At 34.0% G+C, this 23,788-nt stretch overlaps 2 protein-coding genes across 11 annotated transcripts in view; one reads left to right on the top strand and one right to left on the bottom strand.

Annotated features, from left to right (window-relative positions):
- Positions 1–23,788, top strand: part of DOCK7 (dedicator of cytokinesis 7) — a 230,239-nt gene that overhangs the window by 87,827 nt on the left and 118,624 nt on the right. The window lies entirely within an intron of this gene.
- On the bottom strand, positions 4,815–13,497 carry ANGPTL3 (angiopoietin like 3). The gene is made up of 7 exons (XM_047869925.1): positions 13,003–13,497; positions 12,216–12,326; positions 9,494–9,608; positions 7,932–8,045; positions 7,421–7,516; positions 5,403–5,669; positions 4,815–4,999 (listed from the first exon to the last, which is right to left on the bottom strand). Exons 1-7 carry the CDS (start codon positions 13,495–13,497, stop codon positions 4,815–4,817), a joined length of 1,383 nt encoding a protein of 460 aa, XP_047725881.1.

The following is a 23,788-nucleotide window of genomic DNA, read 5'->3' on the forward strand; positions in this document are numbered from 1 at the left end:
GCATTTGAATGTGAAGAGTGTTATCTCAGACTGCGAGGGAAGGAATAAAGTTCCAGAACAGTAGCAGAGCAGAGTAGGAGAGCAGTTTTGTTCTCCTGTCCTGAGAATTAGCGTATTTTCAGTTAGGAAAAATTTGTACAGATTCCTTACTTATAGAGATACGGAGCGATATCCAAGATCTAGTTTTTATAAGTATATACCTTGTTTTGTTTTGGTTTTTTTTTACAATTACAGAATCATTTTTTTTCTTCAATATATTAAATTTATTGTCGTATATACATTGTTTAGTTCATAAAATCATTCAAATACCATATTTTACTTGAGGTTTACAACAACCCTGTGGGGTACATTTGGCAACATTATTAGTATTCTCATATGTGGAATGTGGAGACTGAGGCTTTGTTGTTTATATGAAAATAGGTACAGCTTTACATCTTTAAGGTTGTAGATTGTTGCTCTTTGAGATATACCTAATCATTTTGTTGGATGTATGATTGTTCCAGGGTTAAACATATGAATTTAGAAAAACAGTTTTGTTTGAGATGGCATCCTTGATTTTATGTTTTCTAAAATGTCATTGAAACCTGATTTTATAAAGGCATACTATGGGAGATTGTTAATCCTGCTTTCATGACCTTGAACTCAACATTTCACACCAGTTGAGTAATTTTGTCCTAGCTGATTTGCCTTGAGAACACTTGGACTTTGATAAGAGGGCCAACTGTTTGGTCATTTTGTTTTTAATTTTTTTTTCTTTTTGCCTTAAATTATTTTTAATTTTTTTTTAATGTTTATTTATTTTATTTTTGAGACAGAGAGAGAGCATGAACAAGGGAGGAGCAGAGAGAGAGGGAGACACAGAATCTGAAACGGGCTCCAGGCTCTGAGCTGTCAGCACAGAGCCCGACACGGGGCTCGAACTCACGGACTGTGAGATCATGACCTGAGCTGAAGTCGGATGCTTAACCGACCAAGCCACTCAGGCGCCCCACCTTAAATTATTTTTAATTATAATGTTTCTTGTTTTCAGTTTTCAAAACTGCTGTGTTGGATGATCACTCAACATCACAAACACAAACATGGTGATTATGGTTGTTTATGATGGAAAAAATCACAATGAAATTTGACTATCCTATAATAGAAGGCCAAATATGTAACAATCCATATTTGGAATAGTTTTTATAAAGAAGACAAATACTAGGAATTCAGTAAATACTGGTTAATGCATACAGTTTTGATTAATTTATGAGCTAATTGATTTCCATGAGTTATGCTATTAGGAGGAAAAGATATAAGCATGAGAACATGCTGCTTCTAGGATGATGGGGAGGAAACAGATTATACAACAGTAGGTAACTCTGAAATGAGTAATGTGTATACTTGCTCTTAGTAAAATTCACACTGGCTCAGAGTGAACTCTTGGTATAGAAATTTGGCAGTGATTTACTAAAATTAAGTAGATTGACCATCTTTTTTGATGCTCTTGGAGTTTTTATTACTATTTTTGATGATTCTTTTTTATCATTTGCCACATGTACTTTTCTGTCTTTTCTTGATTTGCTAAATGCCAGTTGAGGGGTACAGACAGTAATGCTGTAAATATTGAGGGAGGAGCCTCCATTTACTAAGATATTTGTAAAGGAAGTGAGATCATCTGGATCTTTTTAAAAAAAAATTTTTTTTAATGTTTATTTATTTTTGAGACAGAGAGAGACAGAGCATGAATGGGGAGGGGCAGAGAGAGAGGGAGACACAGAATCGGAAGCAGGCTCCAGCCTCTGAGCCATTAGCCCAGAGCCAGATCATCTGGATCTTGAAGTAGGACCTACCCAAGCAGATAGTCATATAGAGGCATTCTAAATAAATGGAGTGGCATTAGGAAATGCACTTTTAGGAAATAGGCAGTGTTAAAAAGTAGATAATTTTGATTAGTGCAGAGGGTTTGTGTTGGGCAAGAAATGCTTGAAGAGATAATTTGGGGTCAGATTGTAGAAACTCTTGAATACGTGGAAGAGATTGGGATTTTGTTCTGTAGGTTTATGCCCTTTGAATTGCAGTATACATTCTTGCTATATGAGATCTGCCAGACCACAGGATAAACATGACATATCTTCCAGGAATATAACTTTTTAGAAGATTTAATATGGAGATGATTTATAGAGTAGAATACACAATTCACATGCAATTTTAAGATAAATTGTAAGATTTAAGATAAAATCCTAGTAAGATTCTAAAATTTGTGTTTATATAAAGCCATTTTCATCCCAGCACTGTAAGGAAATGCTTTCATTATCCTCAAGCTGTTAAACTCTTTTAATAGACAAGTTTGAACATCATAGGTCAAAGTAGGATGCAGCCATTGTAAATTTGTTTTAGGAAAATTGAAGGAAGATAGACAAACTTAGGAGACTATTTAGATAATTTAAAACTCAGGGTAAAAGTGGGTCTTGGTGGGCTTTGGGCAGTAGACATGGGAAGAAATGGTATCATATTAACAGACCTTTCAAAGGAAGATTGTATTCCATTTAGTGGCTTCAGATACAGGAGAGGTGGTTTACAAAGTAGAAAGACAGAGATGTCTTCCAGGTTTTAAGCTTGGATGACTGGAAGCATACTACCATTAGTGAATATGCAGAGGTAAGGAGGAGTGTGATAAGGTAGAAAGGAAGGACCAGCAGGGGCAGTAAGGCTTTAATGAGTTTTGATATGTTGAATTTGAGGAGATTATAGGGTATCAAAAGGAGGAATGGCAAACAGGCAATGTAAGAAGGGGAACCAGAGAGAGATCTGGGAATAATATGTAAATTTGGGAACTTTACTCATTGAAAATAGAGGAGTCCATGAGAGTAAATAGACTTTCTGAGGATCAGAGTAGAAGAGATGATTGAAGAGTGTGCATTGGCCCGAATATATCACTTACTAGGAGGGAATAGGGCTATAAAAATGCATCCAGGCTAAGGATAATCCTGAGAGTGTAATAGTAGTGTGGAAGTGAAATGAAAGTGAAGTTTGGAAGAAGAATATTGTTTATTAGTAAGTAGCAGAGAGATCCAAGAGAATGTGGACTGAGGAAAGACCATTTGATTAGACAATTGTGAGTTAGTGGTGTAATTAGAATACTTGGCAAAGTAGTGAGGACAGAAGGACATGATTTGTGAATCATAAAAAAAAAATTCTTTCTCTTCCAGAATTATCTCTCCACTGAGCATATTTTATATGCAGAAAAAAACTAACTTAGTACTCCTAAAAGAAACAAAATGAAACTTACTGTGTAAGAATTGTTAAAAAAAAAAAAAAAAAGGACGAATAGAAGAAGCAATTGATATATTAAATAATGCATTATTTTGTATTTGAAAGCTTCCAATTTTTTTGTGAAAAAAAGTCATTTTGGCATTCTGGCTCCAAAGTCAATTTTGACAGTTCGGCTGCGGTTTTAAAAACTAAAACCTATTCTTGCCTTTGTTCTTTTGTACTCTTTGGGAACAAAATATTTATGTATGATCCACATAGATCATACATGTTTACATGTGACATGTTATACATATATGACATGTAGAGAAAAATACATAATGCCAAATATTTATTGACTAAGGTAAGTCACTATGTAACTTGGGCATTTTATTCTTTAAAAACTGGATTTAATTCAAAATTTTATTTCCATTTGCTAGTTTCTTTAAAAACCTTATTTAGAAATAAATACTGACAAGTGATATTCTGGTCAGAAGATTGGCATCTTGTAATCCTTGAGGATTAGAATTTAAATGATTTAAATTAGAAATAGCCTAATCATACTTCTATTACGTGTCACTAAAAAAACTACAAGAATTTAAATTTCTATATATTAAGGGATGAGTCTTTATTGAATTTGAAAATGTACATACACATCTGTCAGGCTGTTTAAACATTCAACAACTTGTTATGATTTTTAGTTCTATATGACAACCTACACAAACGTATTAGACTCATACTGTGCCCAGGGAGAATAACTTATTAAACTTTAACTTGATGCTGCAAATACATTCTTTCTCATTACATTCTGACAAGATCCCTTTAAATTGTTTTCACATCATTAAGTGTTAAAACATATAAAATGTATGCAGTATATACATAAGTTAACAAATATGTTACGATACAGTGATACCTGATATTAAAGTCAATATGACCTAATAATCATGATCTACTGCATTTAAGACAGTTAATCTACTTCAATATAGTATTATATCCTGCTTCATTTGACTTCCTAAATAAAGCATACCAAACATATGTTTCAGATTTTGTTGTAGCAAAATGAAACATCAGTTTCAAAATTAGTATTACAGATTTTCATGTGTACTCTGAACTGACTGAATTTTAATTTTTAAATTAATAATATTACAGAATCTAGGAACTATACAATTATCAGTCTTTTATGTTTATTCAAGTTCAGAATTTTGGCAAGAAAATTTTTTTAACTGAGGAAGTTGTAAAATTAGCTTACATGATGACTTTTAAAATAAAAGTCCTTGTAAGTTTTTTACTTTAAAAAAATTACTTAAAAATTCACCCATTGGTTAAAATTTGGATTGTGACTATATAAAACTGATACTCATATCACAAAATATATGTATAAATGATATAAGAATTTTGATTGGGAAAGATAAATGGTGTTCTTTGAGGTGATTTGATGGTATGTTTACTTTCAAGTTGATAGTGGCTTTAAAATCAAGAGTCTATTTCTGAATCCTTGTGTTAGGGATTTAATATCAGATTATTAAACCACAGTAATTTCAGATGAAATTAATGTTTGGTTTGTTGGCTCTTTAATTTGTCTCAGTTCATTCAGAGCTTTCTGAATCTGTTGGATGGATCAACATTTTAGTTGATTTGATAGAGTACAACCTTCCATTTTGAGACTTCCAATATATTCCTCTTCTCCTCTCTGGCTTAGTTTTTGCTCTTGGCTTGTTATATTTACCATTCAGGTTGTTTTCCCCACATACATCGTGACACCACCAGCCTCCTAAAGAAGATAGATATGGAATTTAATGAAAACAAACTCTAGTTACTGTTAATGCATTTCCCTATGAGTACATCTTCATTTCTTACAATATGACAGTATTGTATGCCTTATGCATGTATCCCAATTTTAAATAATCAGTGTAAGTCTCATGTATGCCACCCAAAATAAAATATCTTAGGCTATTTATAAAACATTATTATAAAATAAATTCTTATAAAATAAAATATCTAGGTAAAATACCTAGTTGAACCATAATCCAGTTAATACTTATGTTAAGACATTTTTACCTATAATCAAAATGTTTATATGGGATTCAGTTTTTAAAGACTTGACATTGTAGATATTAGCTAATACTTTGGGAAGTAGATATGAAAATGAATTATTGATGTTAGGAAAAAGATACCTGAATAACTTTCTGGACAGTTGACATGTCCTTTTGCTTTATGATCCCAAGTAGAAAATGCCAAATCTTTGTGTTCCGGGAGTGCGTTGGGGACATTGCCAGTAATCTCAACTAGGTGTAATGTATAGTTGGTTTCATGATCTCCCAAGTGAAAGGAATATTCGATATAATGCTTGTTGTCTTTCCAGTCTTCTAGTTCAATTCGTAAAACGTAATTAGATTGCTTTACTATGGAATATATCTTCTCTAGACCCAACCAAAATTCTCCTGAAAAGAAAGTGAAAATCTGTGGGTTGTTACCTGCAGATTAGGCACGAACAGTTTTTGTGGTTTTTTTTTTAGTGTTTTTTATTGGTGCAAATCAATGAATTGTTTTAGCCTTGAATCCCTTGGTTATTTTAGAGTCTCTTAAAATATTTCTTTTTAAAACAATTTTATTGAATATAGTGAAATGTACAAAAAATATAAAAAATATTATTAATAGGCCTGCCTAAAATTTGATTAGCCTTTCTAAAATGAATATTGTGAGATGTATTTCTTGGATGAAATATATTAGGCAATTGTAGATATTTTAGATCTGGTCATTGGTAAAATATTATCTCATTTCTGGGTCCTTATGTGTACTGGCTTTGCTATCAAGAATTTATTAATACCCATATACTATCAAAAGTTTTGTTAAGGATTTCTACTATTATATCCAGTATTACTTGGATAGTAGTGTCATTTTCTTCAAGTATAGTCTTGGCCTTTGATATTTGCTTGATATACGTTTTCTTTGTAGAAAAATAAGGGAATAGAATTTTATAGACATTTTAAGTTAAAAAACAATTCTTAAAACTTCTGTATAATTTTAAAAATTATTTTTCTTTGAAATTAAAAACATAACAAATATAGACACTTTTGAATTATCACAGTCTTCTGTTAAAGTATTTAAGGAAAAAAGACAAACTCTTTTATTGCTATTGAATTAGAAGACAATTTTAAGGATTACAAGTACAAATGGCTTACTTTCTTATAGAAGTAAATGAATACTCTGGACTTAACAGTCAGCCGTTTATTTTGGGGTTACAAATAATCATTCTTAGAAGATTAGTTAGGGATTTAACTAGTAGTTTGAATACAAAATTTCTTAAATGGTCAAATAGTACTGAATGTTAAGTCAAAATTTGATATCATAATGGATGTTTTCCACTTTATATATGAGTGCTTACATTTGTGAATTTTTATAATGTGCCTTTTTGGGTTTAAAACCATTTTTGTTATACTTATTATATTTTGTGATCAAAATATAGTAATTTGTATTAACTAATTTCCTTTAAATCACACATTCTATAGTATACATTTATAAGATTTAAACAATTAAGATTTAAACATTTAGTACTGTACATCTGGCAGTTTCCTTGTTCCTTTCACCTTCCAAATAATTAATATCTAAAATGTTAAAAAAAGAAAGTACAGTGACCTGTGATAAGGATGGTTTTCTTCAGAGCTCATTCAAATATAGCATTTACCACTTATCAGGGCACATAGCACTTAATAATAATTGTCTTTAATAATTATAGTTATGATAATTAGAAGCCATCCAATTAAATTGAGATACATATACTTAAGAGCAGACATGAAAATATGGTAAGCATAATTCAAACAGTCGCTTGTAATAAGTATAGATTACTGACAGATGTGTAATTATGTGTTCTATGAAGTTCTGTGAAGGCTGGGACTATTCCTCATTTGTTGTTGCGTTCCTAATGCCCAATCCATAATAGCTTCTCAGTAAATATATTTTTTAAGTGTTTTTATTTATTTTTGAGAGAGAGAGAGTGTGAGAAGGAGAGGGGCAGAAAGATAAAAGGGGGGTAGAGAATCCAAAGCGGGCTCTGCGCTGACAGCAAGACCAATGCGGGGCTTGAACTGATGAACCCTGAGATTATGACCTGAGCCAAAGTCAGATGCTCAACTGACCGAGCTACCCAGGCACCCCAATAGTTTTTACAAATGAATGAATGAAGTCACCTTACCGTCAAGCCTCCCAAAACCATATCTGTAGTTTTCCCAGGTTTCATTGAAGTTTTGTGATCCATCTATTCGGTGTTGAATCACTGTCCATGAACTACCTGAATATAATGAACGTAATTGTGTACTTTAGTAGATTGATGCTGACAGATGCAACAAAATACTGTTTTCTTGTTTTGGTTTTAATTGGTAGCACTGTAATATAGTTATTAATGTTGCTATGGTGGTACCATTTTATTATTTATTATGGTACCAAGAAGTTAAGTAAAGGGCAAATAATGAATTTGTCTTAATAAACTTATTAACAATAATATTTCAGATTGCTTTATGGAAAATAATTGAATAAGTACATGAGTGAATATGAAACTAAACATAAGTACTAGAGCTATATAACTACTCATGTTGCTTATATTTCATTTTATATTCACAACAAAGATGACAGGATTGAGTTTTACTTAATAGGCAGTGAGTAACCTGAGCTAATTGTAGTCCATTTTCTCTTCAGGCTGGTTTTACCTGATTTAACATCACAGTAGACATTAAAAGCTTGAGAGTTGCTGGGTCTAATGGAGTAGATGCCACTTGTATGTTCACCTCTGTTATAAATGGTGGTACAGTTAGCAGGAATGTCTAGAATCAAGAAAGTTTATTACATAAGATACAGTAATAGGAATTGTATCTTTAGAGCTTGGGCTTTTACTTGACATTTTATGGAGTTGTGGTGAATGTAGCCCTTAGCCTTTTTCAGTAATGTATTACCAAGAAAGTACTTTATGCTAAAGCAGATTTATTAGATGACATGTTATACAAATACTATTAAAATATTTATTATCAAACTGATTTTTAAAAAATTTTTTTCTTAATGTTTATTTTTGAGAGAGAGAACACAAGCCAGAGAGGGACAGAGAGAGAGGGAGACACAGAATCTGAAGCAGGCTCCAGGCTCCAAGCTGTCAGGATAGAGCCCCATGCAGGGCTCGAACTCATGAACTGTGAGATCTTGATCTCAGCTGAAGTCAGACCCTTAACCGAGTGAGCCACCAGGTGCCCCTCAAACTGATTTCTTTTTAAGAAAAGTGACAAAATGAGAATTTTAGACACATATTTTGTTAGATAAAGGAAGGATATAAATTTATTTTATATCCTTTTTTGAGAGTGACAGAGAGACAGAGCGAAGCGGGAAAGGGACAGACAGAGAGGGAGACACAGAATCCTAGCAGGCTTGAGGCTCTGAGCTGTCAGCACAGAGCCCGATGCGGGGCTCAAACTCAGGAGCAATAAAATCATGACTTGAGAGGAAGTCAGACGCTTAACCAACTGAGCCACCCAGGCTCCCCAGGAAGCATATAAATATAATACTACATAAGACATTATTACAGTGTTTGGTGTATAGCACATAGTCAACAGGTGGAAAGAGTGAACATACATGAAGGAAACTTACAGAGACCTTTTGTGTATGTGTATGAATTACATAAAAGTAAGTGTATTTTGAAAGTATTATTGTTTTGTTAAAGTATCGTCACAAATGGAGACTTTGTTCTCCTGTCTTTGTGTTTTTCTTATGAAAATTTTCAAGGAAACAGGAAGGTAGAAACATTAGAGAGAACTTCATAGTCTTTCCACCTATATTCAGGAATTGTTAACCTTTTGCCATTTTTGCTTTATAAACATACATATATACAAACATGTATTTTGCTGTACGATTTGAAATTTGCAAACATCATGACCCTTAGCCACTTAAATATTTCGACATGTATCTCTTAAACATGAAATTATTTTATTGCATGACTATAATACTATTATTACATCTAAGAAATTTTAAAATAATGTCATATTATCTAATATCAAGTCTACAACTATGTTTTCCTGATTGTCTTAAAAATGTGTTTTATAGGGTTAAAAGAGCTGCCAGGATCGAATTAAGGTTGACACATTGTATTTGGTAGATTTGTCTCTTTACTCTCGTTTAGTTTAGAACAGGTCCCAAGAATAGCAATTATTTTTTATGGGAATGTCTAAGATAGGAAAAGAATTTGATGATAATACCTTCAAGAAGGAAACCCAACAAATTAACTTACCATCATGTTCTACAATTTTTGTTTCATTCAAGTGAAGAAAAGGGGTAGTTCTTGGTGCCCTTGGTTTAGAAGAAAGAGAATTTTCTGTGGATTCTTGAACACCAGTTCTTCTTAGCTGATGGAAGAATATAAAAATGGTATGGAATATACAGTTAGGGGAATCTGAGGGAGGATATTAAGATTACAATTTATATACATCTTTAAGTTCATAATATGTTATTGCTCTTGATGTTAAGAGGGATAAACAATGCTGTACAGATTATATAGATGACTTGTTCTCAAAATATGTAATCAGGCACATTGTTTAATGGGTTTAAAAAACTAGGGAGAGCAAAGCACAAACCAGAAATTAGTCAAAAAACAGCAAGACCAAAGGTAGAGACTTGGCTTAGCATATTTTAACATGTTCTGTTTATTTACATGAATAGAATATATATGCTATTCAGTAGTAGGCAGATTTTAAGCTTTAATAATTCTCAGTTGTAGGCCTTATTGATTGATTCTCAGACCTGCCTAAAGACCTAGCACATAATTTGAATAACGCTTCTTCTATCCTTCCTTCCTTCCTTCCTTCCTTCCTTCCTTCCTTCCTTCCTTCCTTCCTTCCTTCCTTCTTCTTTTTTCAAGTTTATTTATTTCTGAGGGGGGGAGGGGCAGAGAGAGAGAGGAGGCAGAGGATTGAAGTAGGCTCTGAGCTGACAGCAGCGAGCCCGATACGGGGCTCGAACTCACGAACCGTGAGGCCATGACCTGAGCCAAAGTCAGACACTTAACCAACTGAGCCACCCAGGCACCCTGAACAAGGCTGCTTTCTTAATAGTTTTTTTGGAATGTAAATATATCTGTAGAGGTGACAGATTGGCAGCTTTATTTGCTTACTTTCAATACATTCAACATTTCATTGTTAGTTTTAGCAATAACAATTTACTTTTATGTAAAGTGTGCTGGGTTTGCATTTTATTGACTGAAAGCTTTTCTTATTGTTGGCCTGAGAAAAACAGAATATGTAATATCTTATTAGTGTTTTTTGATATCAGCATTTTTTAGGACGTAATTCATAAGGATCTGTTGCAAAGTTCATTTGTTGGGTATTAACCTTTTTTCCCTGAGTAACTGTGTGATGTTAAAGTCACTTAACACAGAGTTTTAGACTCTTATTTTAAATTTGAGGAAGTTGGATCAGATGATCTAAGGCTTCTTCCAACTCAGATATTCATTGTTTTGAATTCTTCATACATTTTATTATTAGGATGTATGTAATTTGATAATAGTGACATTTTGTTTCTGTGAGTAGGCTCATTTAACTGTTATAAAAGATATAAGAAAAAAGAAATAAGAAAAATAATGTAATGAGGAAATTATGGAAATCAAAACTAGTTGTTGGCAACAAACCCTTTTGGATAGTTAGGAAAAATAATAAAATAACTTAGTAAATTATGTCTCATAATTAGCAAAAATAACCTGAAATTATTTGTTATAAAATTATTGAAACATATAATGTTTGTTTAGTGGAAATTGTTTTATAATTCTTGGCAACTATTTGTTTTTACAAGTTTCTCCAAGTTTGTATTAGTTTTGGAACCCTCTTGAGTGCCTGTTCCATAGCATTACTAATTAATATTTTCGAACTGTGGTATTCCATATTGAAATGTGTAGGTTCTCACATAGCTTTATTCAAGACAGGTATCTCCCTCACCTAGCCAGCTGTTTACATTGTAGATTAATTATATTGTTGGGTATTGAACTTTAATTATCAGGCACACAGTTTCTAATACTATTAATAATAGCATGCTTTTGTTGACTTCTTTGTGTTAAATATGACATTAAATTTACTCAACATATTTATTGAGTTCCTACTATGTCTCAGACAATATTCTATATTTTGGGGCATCAGCTATGAAAAAATGAAGAAAATCCCTGTTCTCATGGAGTTTACATTCTCGTGAGGGGACAAATAACTAAAAAATATATATATTGCATGAAATAGAGCTACATGTAAAGGAAAAAAGGAGAGTAATGAAGGAGGTAGCAGGTTTTTAAGTATGGGCTTAGGGATTATAATTTTTGATTAAGTGACTTGGGAAGGCTTCACTGAGAATTTTACATTTGAGAAAGACCTAAATAAAGGAAATGAGAGTGGGCCATGCAGATACCAGGGAGAAGAGCATTACAGATACGGGGAGCACGGGCAAAAGCCCTGAGACAGCAGCATGTTCGATGTGTTTGAATAACGGGGAAGAGTACCCCAGTATGACTAGAGTAGTGGAGATGAAGTCAGAGAGATGAGTCATCGGGGGTCTTGTGGCCACTGGAAGTGAGATGGGAAGCTACTGTGTGGTTTTAAACAAAGAGAGATGTGATCCAATTTTAACTTTTGATAGAATCATGTTAGTGGCTCTATTGGAGGTATACTTTACATAAATTAATTCTTTTTTTTTTTTTTCTCACAACACTCCTATAAGATAGGTTCTGTTATTTTCTTCATAGAATAAGTGAAGAGACTGAGAGACAGAGGAGTTAGGTCACACCAAAGTTTTAGAGCCCAGATTCAAACCGAGGTAGTTTATGAGCTTTAGAGTCTCCAATCTTAACGATCATGCCGATGTGATGGGTTTACTCACTATCCCAACTAGAAGTTTTAAAAATAAATTTAGGGCTTAATGTTCCCATAAACCTAGATTTTATGTAAAAGATTGGACGAGCCATTAAAATATTGACTTACCTGGTTTTCTATTTCTTTTATTTGACTATGCTGTTGATTTAATTGTCTGTATTGTTCCTCCACGGTCTGGAGAAGGTCTTTGATGCTGTTATCTTGCTGTTCTACAAAATTCTGGACGTAGATTGTAGGGTGGTTAGAAGTTTATTTCTTCTTTCTTTTTTCTTTGCTTTTTTGTTAAGTGAGTCTTTTTTGTTTTTTGTAACTATTACAATCTAAATTTTTAAAACTAATAGTGGATTAGATAATTGAATATTGGCAACCATTTTCTCTTGTATGCTTCAAATCCTTTTGTTTTTACGATTTAAAATGTACTATCTCTAAAACCTGGTGTCCTGAACTTTAAAGTAGTTCAGTTAAATGAAAAAAAAAAAAACCCATAGTATTTTAATAGGAATTAATCTTTACCCTTTACTTACTACTTTTATCCATTTTATTTATTTATTTGTTTGTTTATTTATTTATTTATACTTTTATCCATTTTCAATATGGGAGGATAGTTTCAAATTATCTTCCTCTAACCTTTTACCTGCCTCTAGTAATTGGGAATATTGTAATAATTTAGTGTTCTAAAATTTTATTAATTGATTTATAATTTTCATCTGAAATAAGTGTAGAATCATAAAAAACAACTTGAAATTATAACAGGAAATTTTACTTCCTAGAAGCTTTTTTTCCTTGAGAAAAGTATAGTATTTCAATGATTCAACAAAGTAGCATGTCTTAAAACATTTTTAAAAAAGATCCATATTGAAAACATAATCATGAACCCTCTTTGATTTCTACTTACTTTAAGTGAAGTTATTTCTGGGTGTTCCTGGATTTCAGGTTGATTTTTAGTTAAACTGGTTAATTGCTTCTCCAAATATTTCACTTTTTGTTGAAGTAGATTTTTTTCTTCTAGGAGGCTTTCAAGTTTTGAGGTGAGTTCAAGTGACATATTCTTTACTTCTTCATTCTTGACTTGTAGTTTGGATGTAGTTCTTCTAAGTTCCTTTTCTTCTTCTTTGATTTCATTGGTTTGCAGTGATAGGTCATAAAAAGACTGATCAAATATGTTGAGTTTTTGAAATATGTCATTAATTTGGCCCTTAGTCTTATGGACAAAGTCTTTAAGACCATGTCCTAACTGAAGGAGGCCATTGGCTAAAATTTTTACATCATCTAACATAGCAAATCTTGATTTTGGCTCTGGAGACATAGAATCATATGATGAATAGTCTTGGTCAATTTTGGAAGAAATAACTAGAGGAACAATAAAAAGAAAGAGCTTAATCGTGTGCATTTTTATCGTAATTATTCAACTAATTTTCTCCTGTAGGCAGACCTAGACTTCTAAACTCTATATATACCACCATTTGCCACACTGCAAACAGTAAGGTTGGCAGGTGAATATAGTTAATCATTAAGCTGTGTAAACTTGTACGAATGTAACCTTCTATATTGAGTTAGATCAGTGCTAAATGAAATCAAAGAAATGAGCAATTAACCTTCATTTTAAATTGTTACTGTATTTAATTCTGCAGTATTATAAACTTCAGTTTCAGGGTTGTGAGAGCTACCTTTTTTAAACGCTTATTTTAATTTACCATGATTTTTAAAAGAGATTTACAATTAAACTCTTTTGACTGGTAAATTAACATTAAGGTTGAGGAAGATTAGTGAATTAAGGATGTGTTTCCCAAATTGTATTTTAGTTATTTTGGAAACAGCAACCTATTCCCAGAAATGGTTTCTCTCTGAAGCTTTCCTCCACTGCTTCAGGTGGTATTAAGGGCTCTCAATGCAGCATTCCTGTGATACTCTGTATAAGCTAACATGATTATACATTCCTTATTATTTGTCACTATAATTGTTAGTATGTCTTTTGCTTCAGAATATCTTTCCTAACCATATTTTTATATTATCATAAAATCTCATACATTAAAAGGCATTTCACTCCCTTTTTGTGTTATATAAAGCTGTGTCTATGTTCTAACTTCTTTTCCATGTGCCCACTGAAAGACCAATAGATTAGGTGATCTTGTACAGTCAAGCCAGAATTATATACTTCCAGTGTCAGAAACAATTTGCTTGTTGTAAGTTTTTCTGAATTTTGTGAGATTGGTAACAATTTTGGTAACATAAATTTAACAAAACCAACAAATTAATAGTGTGTTCAAAAACAAATGTTCTACTGTGCTTCTAACATAGTATTAAAAGGAAAAATATCAAATCCCTTGTTTAATTATTACTGATTAGCCTTCTTGAGTGCTCATTGAGAACTTTTTGAGAAGATAATAAATCCTTTAAAAATGCCTTATTTTGGATGCCTGGGTGGCTTGGTCAGTTAAACGTCTGACTCTTGATTGCAGTTCAGGTCTTGATCTCGGGGTTGTGAGTTCAAGCCCTGCATTGGGCTCTGTGCTGGGTGTGAAGCCAACTTAAAAAACAATGCATTATCTTGACAAATGAATATAGTAAAATAAGAGTGTGGGCTCTGGAATCAGACTGTCATTCATATCCAAGACCCAGCTCTAACTTTCTGGTCTTGGGCAAGTTATGCAACCTCCCCATACCTCAGTCTTCTCATCTGTAAATTGAGATAGTTATTGTACGTACTTAAATAGGGTTATGAGAATTAAAAGAAATGATAGGTGTAGAGCACTTAGAACAGTGTCTGGCAAATAGGAAGCACTCAAAGTGTTAGTTATTGTATCACATGAATGATCTTTGAACCAGTGTATGTGTGTGTAATCAGGCCTGAGAGAAATTTTTAAATAAAGTTAATAGCTTTTTTGTAAAGGAAAAAGTTTTAACATAATGTACTTACACGGTTTAAATAGTAAATTGTCAAGCAAAACTTTACAACATGAACCATTTCCAAATTTCTATTCTTAGCAATGCCTCTTCCTGGTATAAAATAAAGACCATTTCCTTTGACGATTTAGGATTAAGGGCTTTTAGATTTAAGAGCTACAGTCAAGTAGTTTACCACAGTGGTTGAGAGTATGATTCTGGAGAGAAGCTGGCTGACTAGGAATCTGGCTCTGCCGTTCTTCAGCTCTGTGACTGTTGGTCAAATTACTTAGCTTTTCTGTACCTGTATTTTCTCAGCTGTCAAGTGAAGATAATACCTACTTACAGGGTTGTATAAAGATTAGGAATTAGGGGCGCCTGGGTGGCTCAGTCGGTTAAGCGTCTGACTTCAGCTCAGGTCACGATCTCGCGGTCCGCGAGTTCGAGCCCCGCGTCGGGCTCTGGGCTGTTGGCTCAGAGCCTGAAGCCTGCTTCTGATTCTGTGTCTCCCTCTCTCTCTGCCCCTCCCCTGTTCATGCTGTGTCTCTCTCTGTCTCAAAAATAAATAAACGTTAAAAAAAAATTTTAAAAAAGTAAAAATTAAAAAAAGATTAAGAATTAAAAATTTTAAAGCACAGAACATTATCTGGTGTATAGTAAATAATCCTAATATTATATATTAGTTATTTTTGGTAATTAGAAATAATCAATGCATTTATGCCCATAGAGTAATGTTTTATTGGTGAATATTGTTTAATCTCATGTTAAAATGACATGAGTTGAAAAATTTTGCTAGAATCTATGTTCTCTGCATTTAGTCCCTTGGTAGGTACAAGGAATTACATCTTTTGTTGAGCCTTTGTATAGTTTAAGTGTCTAATACAGAACCATATACATTTTTTATTAAGTTTATTTATTTTGAGAGAGAACGAGAGAGAACACATGCAAATGGGGGAGAGTCAGAGAGACAGAGGGAGAGAGAATCCCAAGGAGGCTTAGTACTCTCAGTGCAGAGCCTGACACGGGGCTCTAGCCCACGAACCGTGATATGACCAGAGCCAAAATCAAGAGTTGGACGCTCAATTGACGGAGCCACCCATGCGCCCCTAAATATTTCTATTTGTAAGAGAAATAAAGAATCCAAGTAAATAAAAATATGCAAATACTTCCGCTAATAAAGAAGAACAACAAAAAAAATTTCTTAGTCTTCATTTTCATCTTACCTTCACCACTGTTAAATGTTATGGAATTATGAAAGTGCATATAGAACTACTGAAGAAATTTGAATTTTTTCTTTCCTTTTTAAAGGAAAAAGTTAGTGTTGTGATCAATGGTCATGAAGGGCATATTTCGAAACTCCTCTTAACTAAACTGTCTACTTTTCTGGCTTAACACTATCGACCCTGATGTTTCATCCACCTTCTAGTTGGGAAATTGAGATGGGCCAGCTTCTCATCTCTTTTGCACTATAAGCTGTTTATGGGCAAGATCTATATCGTTTTTTAATTTGTATCCCTTATAGTACTTTATTTAGTACAATGCCTTACATATTTGAGAAACAATATAAATATATGGGATGAAAAAGAGAATGATAAGGCCTTAAGATGGGAGTTTCCAAGCACAACATTTGCATATAGTAGATGCTCAACCATTTTTGACATAGGAGGTACTTTTTAGAGAAAAGAATTCGAAAAGATTTTTGAGTTTGTCCCTTCTAGTACATGAAAGTAGCTGGACACTCTTACCGTAGGAAGGAATTTCCTTCCATTTTGGCTACTGTATTAGAATATTAACATGTTTTGCACAATTTATATAATTCCTTTACATGTAACACAGCTGATTAAAGGCAGTCATCACATATTCTTGGTTTATAGTATATCGTCCCTGGGTAGAAATATCTGGATAATTTTCTTTTCTTATAGTAGTTTGACATATTATTGAATATACATAAAGTAAATAACTTGCCTATTTATGAGCTGTGGAAGAGTGTCAGCATGGGAAGTGTAACGGAAATAGCAATTTTATAAGTGATTTTCCATTGGCCTTTTCATGCCTCCGGTCTGAGTACACATTTTACATCTACCTTTTCATCCACCTCCTGTCTGAGTACACATTGTCAAAGGCAGAATCTAATCTTTGCTTGAATTTGTGCCTATTTAAATAGAACCCTAATCAAATATAACCAGTAATGTTATGAAAGTTAAAATGATTTCTGCCAAGTAAGAAACTAAAAATCGGACTCTAATCTAAGGATTTCTAGTTTCTAAGAACTAATATACAAAACTTTAGCTACATGGCATTTTAGGAGATTTAGAAGTCTTGTTTAAGCTTCAAGCAAAGCAAAGTCCTTTATCCTCCCCCGGTTGTGCAATCTTCCAGAGATGTGACTTCCAAATAAAACACAAGGCATTGGGATCTTCTGAATGTAATCCTTTTAATTTCTTCCTTTACAAAATGTGATCATTTGTTTTTGAATTAATGTTTGGTAGGAAGATTCTGAAAGTAATAGCTTGAGAAAAACACATGTATAAATAGAAATATTTATATTAACCAAGGTGAAGAATACTGCCAGATTAATACATTGGCTTCCCTTTCCTCTCTTTGTCCAGAACAGGCACTATTCAATGGAAATATAGTATGAGTTATATACATAAAAGAAGTGAACAGAAACAAGTGAAATTCATTTTAATAGTGTATTTAATCCAGTATATCAAAAATTATTTCAATATGTGATCCATATAAAAACATTAATTAGATATTTTATATTCTTTTTTCTTAATAAGTCTTCCAAATCTGGTATGTTTATATACTTTGAGCATATTTCAGTTAGAATAGGCACACATCAAGTGCTTAGTAGTCTCGTTAGACTATTTTATTGGACGGTGCAGATCCAGAAGATGAGTGACCTTTGAAGAAATCATTTCATTTATCTTACTTTTTTTCTCCCATGTTCATTATTGATAAATGTTAAATTTTTATGCTGAAAGTACCTATTGTGGAAATCCAGGTATTTCTGAAACTTGTAAACAATAAAAATCCTGACTCTTCACTATTAACATTTTGGGCTCTGTCATACTAGATCCCTTAGATGAGTAGCTATATATAATTTTTTTTTTTTAACACAAATGGGATTGTGTTATATATAATCCATGCCATATATAGGGGTGCCTGGACGGCTCACTGGGTTAAGCTTCCGACTTCAGCTCAGGTCATGTTCTCACAGTTCTTGAGTTAAAGCCCTGTATTGGGATCTGCACTGACAGCTCAGAGCCCACTTTGGATCCTCTGTCTCTGTCTCTGTCTCTGTCTCTGTCTCTCTCTCTGTCTCTCTCTCTTCCCTCCCTTGCTCAATCTCTCTCTCTCCCACGAAAATAAATATTAAAAAAAAAAATTGGTTCAAGACCTTCATATTTTAAAATTTATTTTCCTGAGTGCCTGTAGATTGATGTATCCTTTTTAATGGTTGCATAATCATTTATTTATATGGATGTACCATAATTTAAGTCTTACCCTATTAATGATCATTTGTTTCCAGTTTTCTAATTGCAAACAATACTCACAGAAATGTCTTCCCGTGTGTGTATAAATGTTTTTAACCAACAAGGTCGTGGTGTTGAATTTCACATTATGATTTCTCATGTCAGATGATCCTTCAAAAGAGTTGCGCCAATTTACATCTCTGCCAAGAGTAATCAGAGTCGCTCTTTTCCCATGAATTTTTATCAATGCTTTGAATGAGAAAAACAAAAGATATCAGTAAATCTAATAGGTAAAAAACATCTGGTGTATTTTGCTGGCCATCTATTTTGCTCTTTTTGTGAATTACCTGAGTAGTATATAAGTCCCCTCTCCCCATATTCCTCCCCCCCTTTTTTGTTTGTCTCTTTCTGACTAATTGTAGGAATTATTTACATATTTTGGATAGTCCTTATCTTATGTGTAGTGAATAGTGTTTTTCCAGTTTGTCATTTGTCTTCCACCTATGGGTATTGATACCACCTTTTCTGCAAAGGCTTTAAAATTTGTCTTTTATGTTTGTGGCTCATGCTCAGAAATGCCTTCGCACCTATAAAATGTGGTCTCTTTAAAGCTTTTCTAGTACTTGTTGGCTTTATTTTTATTACTTAAACCTTTGATTATTCTAGAATTTATTTTGAGGAGGAGTGAAATATGAATTCATCTTTTTTCCCTAAATGGCTAGGTGCTATCTCCACACTTTTCATTAGTCTGCCTTCTCACTGCTGATTTGAAATTCTTCTGAAGAAGTATTATAAGTGCAAGGTAAAGACATACTAGTTATATGTGGGAATTTATTAGTGGAATTAATAGTCAAATGGAAAAGAATCTGGATTCAGTTGTATGCTTTTTATCTTTGGAAACAAGTTCAATTTAAAACTGTCTTTTATTGGAAATCAAACATAGCTTATAGGTTATGTTTAATTCATTTCCATTTAATCTGGAATCCAAACTCCCTGAAGTATTAAGTAACTAAATATTTATGTGCATTCTGTATCATTCATTCATTCATTCATTCATTCATTCATTCAATATGAGGCACTGTTTTAGGCACTGGGAATATAGCAGTTAACCAGATAGATACAGTTCTTGCCCTCGTGGAGTTTGGACTCTATTAAAGGAGATATATAAACAAGAAATAATACATAAATGTATAAGATATTTTAGGATTGTTTTAAGCAGATTGTTTAAGAGTTGTAAATAGAATAACAAAGTGATGTGATGGCAGGGGAGGGTAAAGGTGAAGTTTTCTGAGACTTTAAAGATGGGAAAAGGCCAATCATGGCCATGCCCACAAAGCTAAAACAGTAGTAATGATAATGTAGAGATTCTGAGGGGTGGGGGGAAGCATAGTGCGTTTTGCTTTTCTGTGTGTTCTGCTTGTTTATCCTACTTACAAATTTTTCATTGAAACTTGTTGGCAGATTCTTTAGTCTCAGGTCCTCTTGTGGGCTTCAGTGATATTCTATGTTCATAGCACTTACACTACATTATAATTATTTGCTTGTCTGATTCTCCCTTTAGACTGTAGTTCTGTGAAGTCAGTAACTTTGTCTTTTATCTCTATATTCTTAGTATCTAGCACACTGCATACTCAGCAAATGTTTGCTACAATGAGGAATTACAAGCATAATTAAGGGCAATCTGTTATGTGCTTTGGATCCTGTTCTCTCCTATCATTTCAGGAATCTTTACTTTTTTGTTCTAATGTATGCAGACTCTGTCTCACCTGGATTCTTCTCATTAGTATTTAATCAAACTCAAACCTTTCCAATCTTTTTTTTTTACTTAAAAATTTTTTTTAATATTAAATATAATTTATTGACAAATTGGTTTCCATACAACACCCAGTGCTCATGCCAACAGGTGCCCTCCTCAGTGCCCATCATCCACTTTCCCCTCCCCACCACCCCCCATCAGCCCTCAGTTTATTCTCAGTATTTAAGAGTCTCTTATGGTTTGCCTCCTTCCTTCTCTGTAACTTTTTTCCCCCGCTTCTCCTCCCCCATGGTCTTCTGTTAAGTTTTTCAGGATCCACATAAGAGTGAAAACATATGGTATCTGTCTTTTCCTGCCTGACTTATTTCACTTAGCATAACACTCTCCAGTTCTATCCACGTTGCTACAAATGGCCAGATTTAATTCTTTCTCATTGCCAAATAGTATTCCATTGTATATATAAACCACATCTTCTTTATCCATTCGTCAGTTGATTAACATTTAGGCTCTTTCCATAATTTGGCTGTTGTTAAAAGTGCTGCTATAAACATTGGGCCCTCTCTCTTTTCTGAGAAGCCTGGCCATGGGTTTATCAATTTTGTTTATTTTTTCGAAAAACCAACTCTTCGTTTCATTGCTCTGGTCTACTGTTTTTTTGGATTCTATATTGTTATTTTTGCTCTGATCTTTATTATTTCTCTTCTTCTGCTGGGTTTGGGGTGTCTTTGCTGTTCTACTTCTAGTTCCTTTAGGTGTGCTATTAGATTTTGTATTTGGGATTTTTCTTGTTTCTTGAGATAGGCCTGGATTGCAATGTATTTTTCTCTCAGGACTGCCTTCACTGCATCCCAAAACATTTGGATTGTTGTATTTTCATTTTCATTTGTTTCCATATATTTTTTAATTTCTTCTCTAATTGCCTGGTTGACCCATTCTTTCTTTAGTAGGATGTTCTTTAACCTCCATGCTTTTGGATATTTTCCAGACTTTTTCCTGTGGTTGATTTCAAGTTTCATAGCACTGTGATCTGAAAGTGTGCATGGTATGATCTCAGTTCTTTTATACTTATTAAGGGCTGCTTTGTGACCCAGTATGTGATCTATCTTGGAGAATGTTCCATGTGCACTCAAGAAGAAAGTATATTCTGTTGCTTTGGGATGCAGAGTTCTAAATATATCTGTCAAGTCCATCTGGTCCAATGTATCATTCAGGGCCCTTGTTTCTTTATTGATTCTCTGTCTAGATGCCCTTTCCATCGCTGTAAGTGGAGTATTAAAGTAATTACCACCTTCTTATCAATAAGGTTGCTTATGTTTGTGATTAATTGTTTTATATATTTGGGTGCTCCTGTATTCGGTGCATAGACATTTATAATTGTTAGCTCTTCCTGATGGATAGACCCAATAATTATTATATAATGCCCTTCTTCATCTCTTGTTACGGCCTTTCATTTAAAGTCTAGTTTGTCTGATATAAGTGTGGCTGCTCCAGCTTTCTTTTGACTTCCAGCAGCATGATAGATAGTTCTCCATCCCCTTACTTTCAATCTGAAGGTGTCGTCAGGTCTAAAATGAGTCTCCTGTAGATAGCAAATAGATGGGTCTTGTTTTTTAATCCATTCCGATACCCTGTGTCTTTTGATTGGAGCATTCAGTCCATTTACATTCAGTGTTATTATTGAAAGATATAGGTTTAGAGTTGTTGTGATATCTGTAGGTTTCATGCTTGTAGTGATGTCTCTGGTACTTTGTGGTCCTTGCAACATTTCACTCAAAGAACCCTCCTTAGGATCTCTTGTGGGGTGGTTTAGTGGTGATTAATTCCTTCAGTTTTTGTTTGTTTGGGAAAACCTTTATGTCTCCTTCTATTCTGAATGACAGACTTTCTGGATAAAGGGTTCTTGGCTGCATATTTTTCCTGTTCATCACATTGAAGATTTCTTGCCATTCCTTTCTGGCCTGCCAAGTTTCAGTAGATAGATCCGTCACTAGTCTTATTGGTCTCCCTTTATATGTTAGAGCATGTTTATCCCTAGCTTCTTTCAGAATTTTCCCTTTATCCTTGTATTTTGCCAGTTTCACTATGACATGTCGTGCAGAAGATCAATTCAAGTTATGTCTGAAGGGAGTTCTCTGTGCCTGTTGGATTTCAATGCCTGTTTCCTTCCCCAGATCGGGGAAGTTCTCAGCTATGATTTGTTCAAGTACACCTTTAGCCCCTTTCTCTCTCTCTCTTCTTCTGGAATTCCTGTGATACGGATATTGTTCCATTTGATTGCATCACTTAGTTCTCTAATTCTCCCCTCGTACTCCTGGATTTTTTTAAATCTTTTTCTCAGCTTCCTCTTTTTCCATAATTTTATCTTATAATTCACCTATTCTCTCCTCTGCCTCTTCAATCCGTGCTATGTCCACCTCCATTTTATTTTGCACCTCATTTATAGCATTTTTTTAATTCATCATGACTATTTTTTAGTCCCTTGACCTCTGTAGCAATAGATCCTCTCCTATTCTCTATGCTTTTTTCAACCTCAGCAATTAATTTTATGACTATCATTATAAATTCTAGTGCAGTTATATTGCTTAAATCGGTTTTGATCAATTTGTTAGTTGTTGCTACTTCCTGGAATTTCTTTTGAAGAGAATGCTTCCGTTTCGTCACTTTGGCTAGTTTTCTGTCCCTTATGCATTTTGAAAGTTTGTTGTGTGCTCTGCACCTGTGACCACTGCTCTGTTAAAGGAGGGTCATACACTGTTCAGGGCCTGGCCCTTCAGGAGGTGTTTTTTTGGAGATTGTTACTTGTTCTCTGTTGTTGTGACTTTGGTTATTTTATTACCCTACTTGTAGTGATATTTTGGACCCTCCACCAGGTGTGCTTTGATTTGTTTCTTGGAGTAGCCCTGTAAAGGAAAACAGATAGACAAACAGGAGACAAAAACATGGAAACACACAAATAAATAACACAAACAAATGAACAAAAACAGAAAACTAAAGGCTAAAAACAAAAACCCCAAAACACCGATTACAAGTAAAGAAGAGGGTGGAGGCGGTGCTGTTTGAAGAGCATATACAAAGAGAGAAATGACAGGAGCGGGGTGGGGGGCAGGGAGGGGGGAGAAAAATAAACATTGACTAGGCAGAGAGACTAAAAGACTCAATCCATAGAGAGAACAGAAAACAAAGACGGAGGCGGGAAAAACGAAAGGAGGATAAAGTTACCCAGACATAGAAACTATATGGCTTAATTGTTCCAGAGAGAGAGAAAGGAGTGTAAAGAAGGAGGTGTAGAATATGTATCAAGACAATGGATTAAATATGTCTGTTTAGACAGACCCCAGAGTAACCAGCCTACGGGAGGGAAGAGATAAGGAGGAGAAATGGGAATTGGGGGGAGAATATATCTATATTTCCAGAACTGACCTAGAGCTCATCCAGGCAATGCTGCTGCACTTGTCTGGAGGAGCTGTCCTTAGGGTCTGCCCCGCTCTGGTACATAGGCAGTTACCCAGTGCGAAGGGCCGTGGTTTGGTGCAGTCTGGACCCACCTCCACTATGGGCCCGGG

Source organism: Prionailurus viverrinus, chromosome C1 (genome assembly GCF_022837055.1).
Source record: "Prionailurus viverrinus isolate Anna chromosome C1, UM_Priviv_1.0, whole genome shotgun sequence".
NCBI lineage: Eukaryota > Metazoa > Chordata > Mammalia > Carnivora > Felidae > Prionailurus > Prionailurus viverrinus.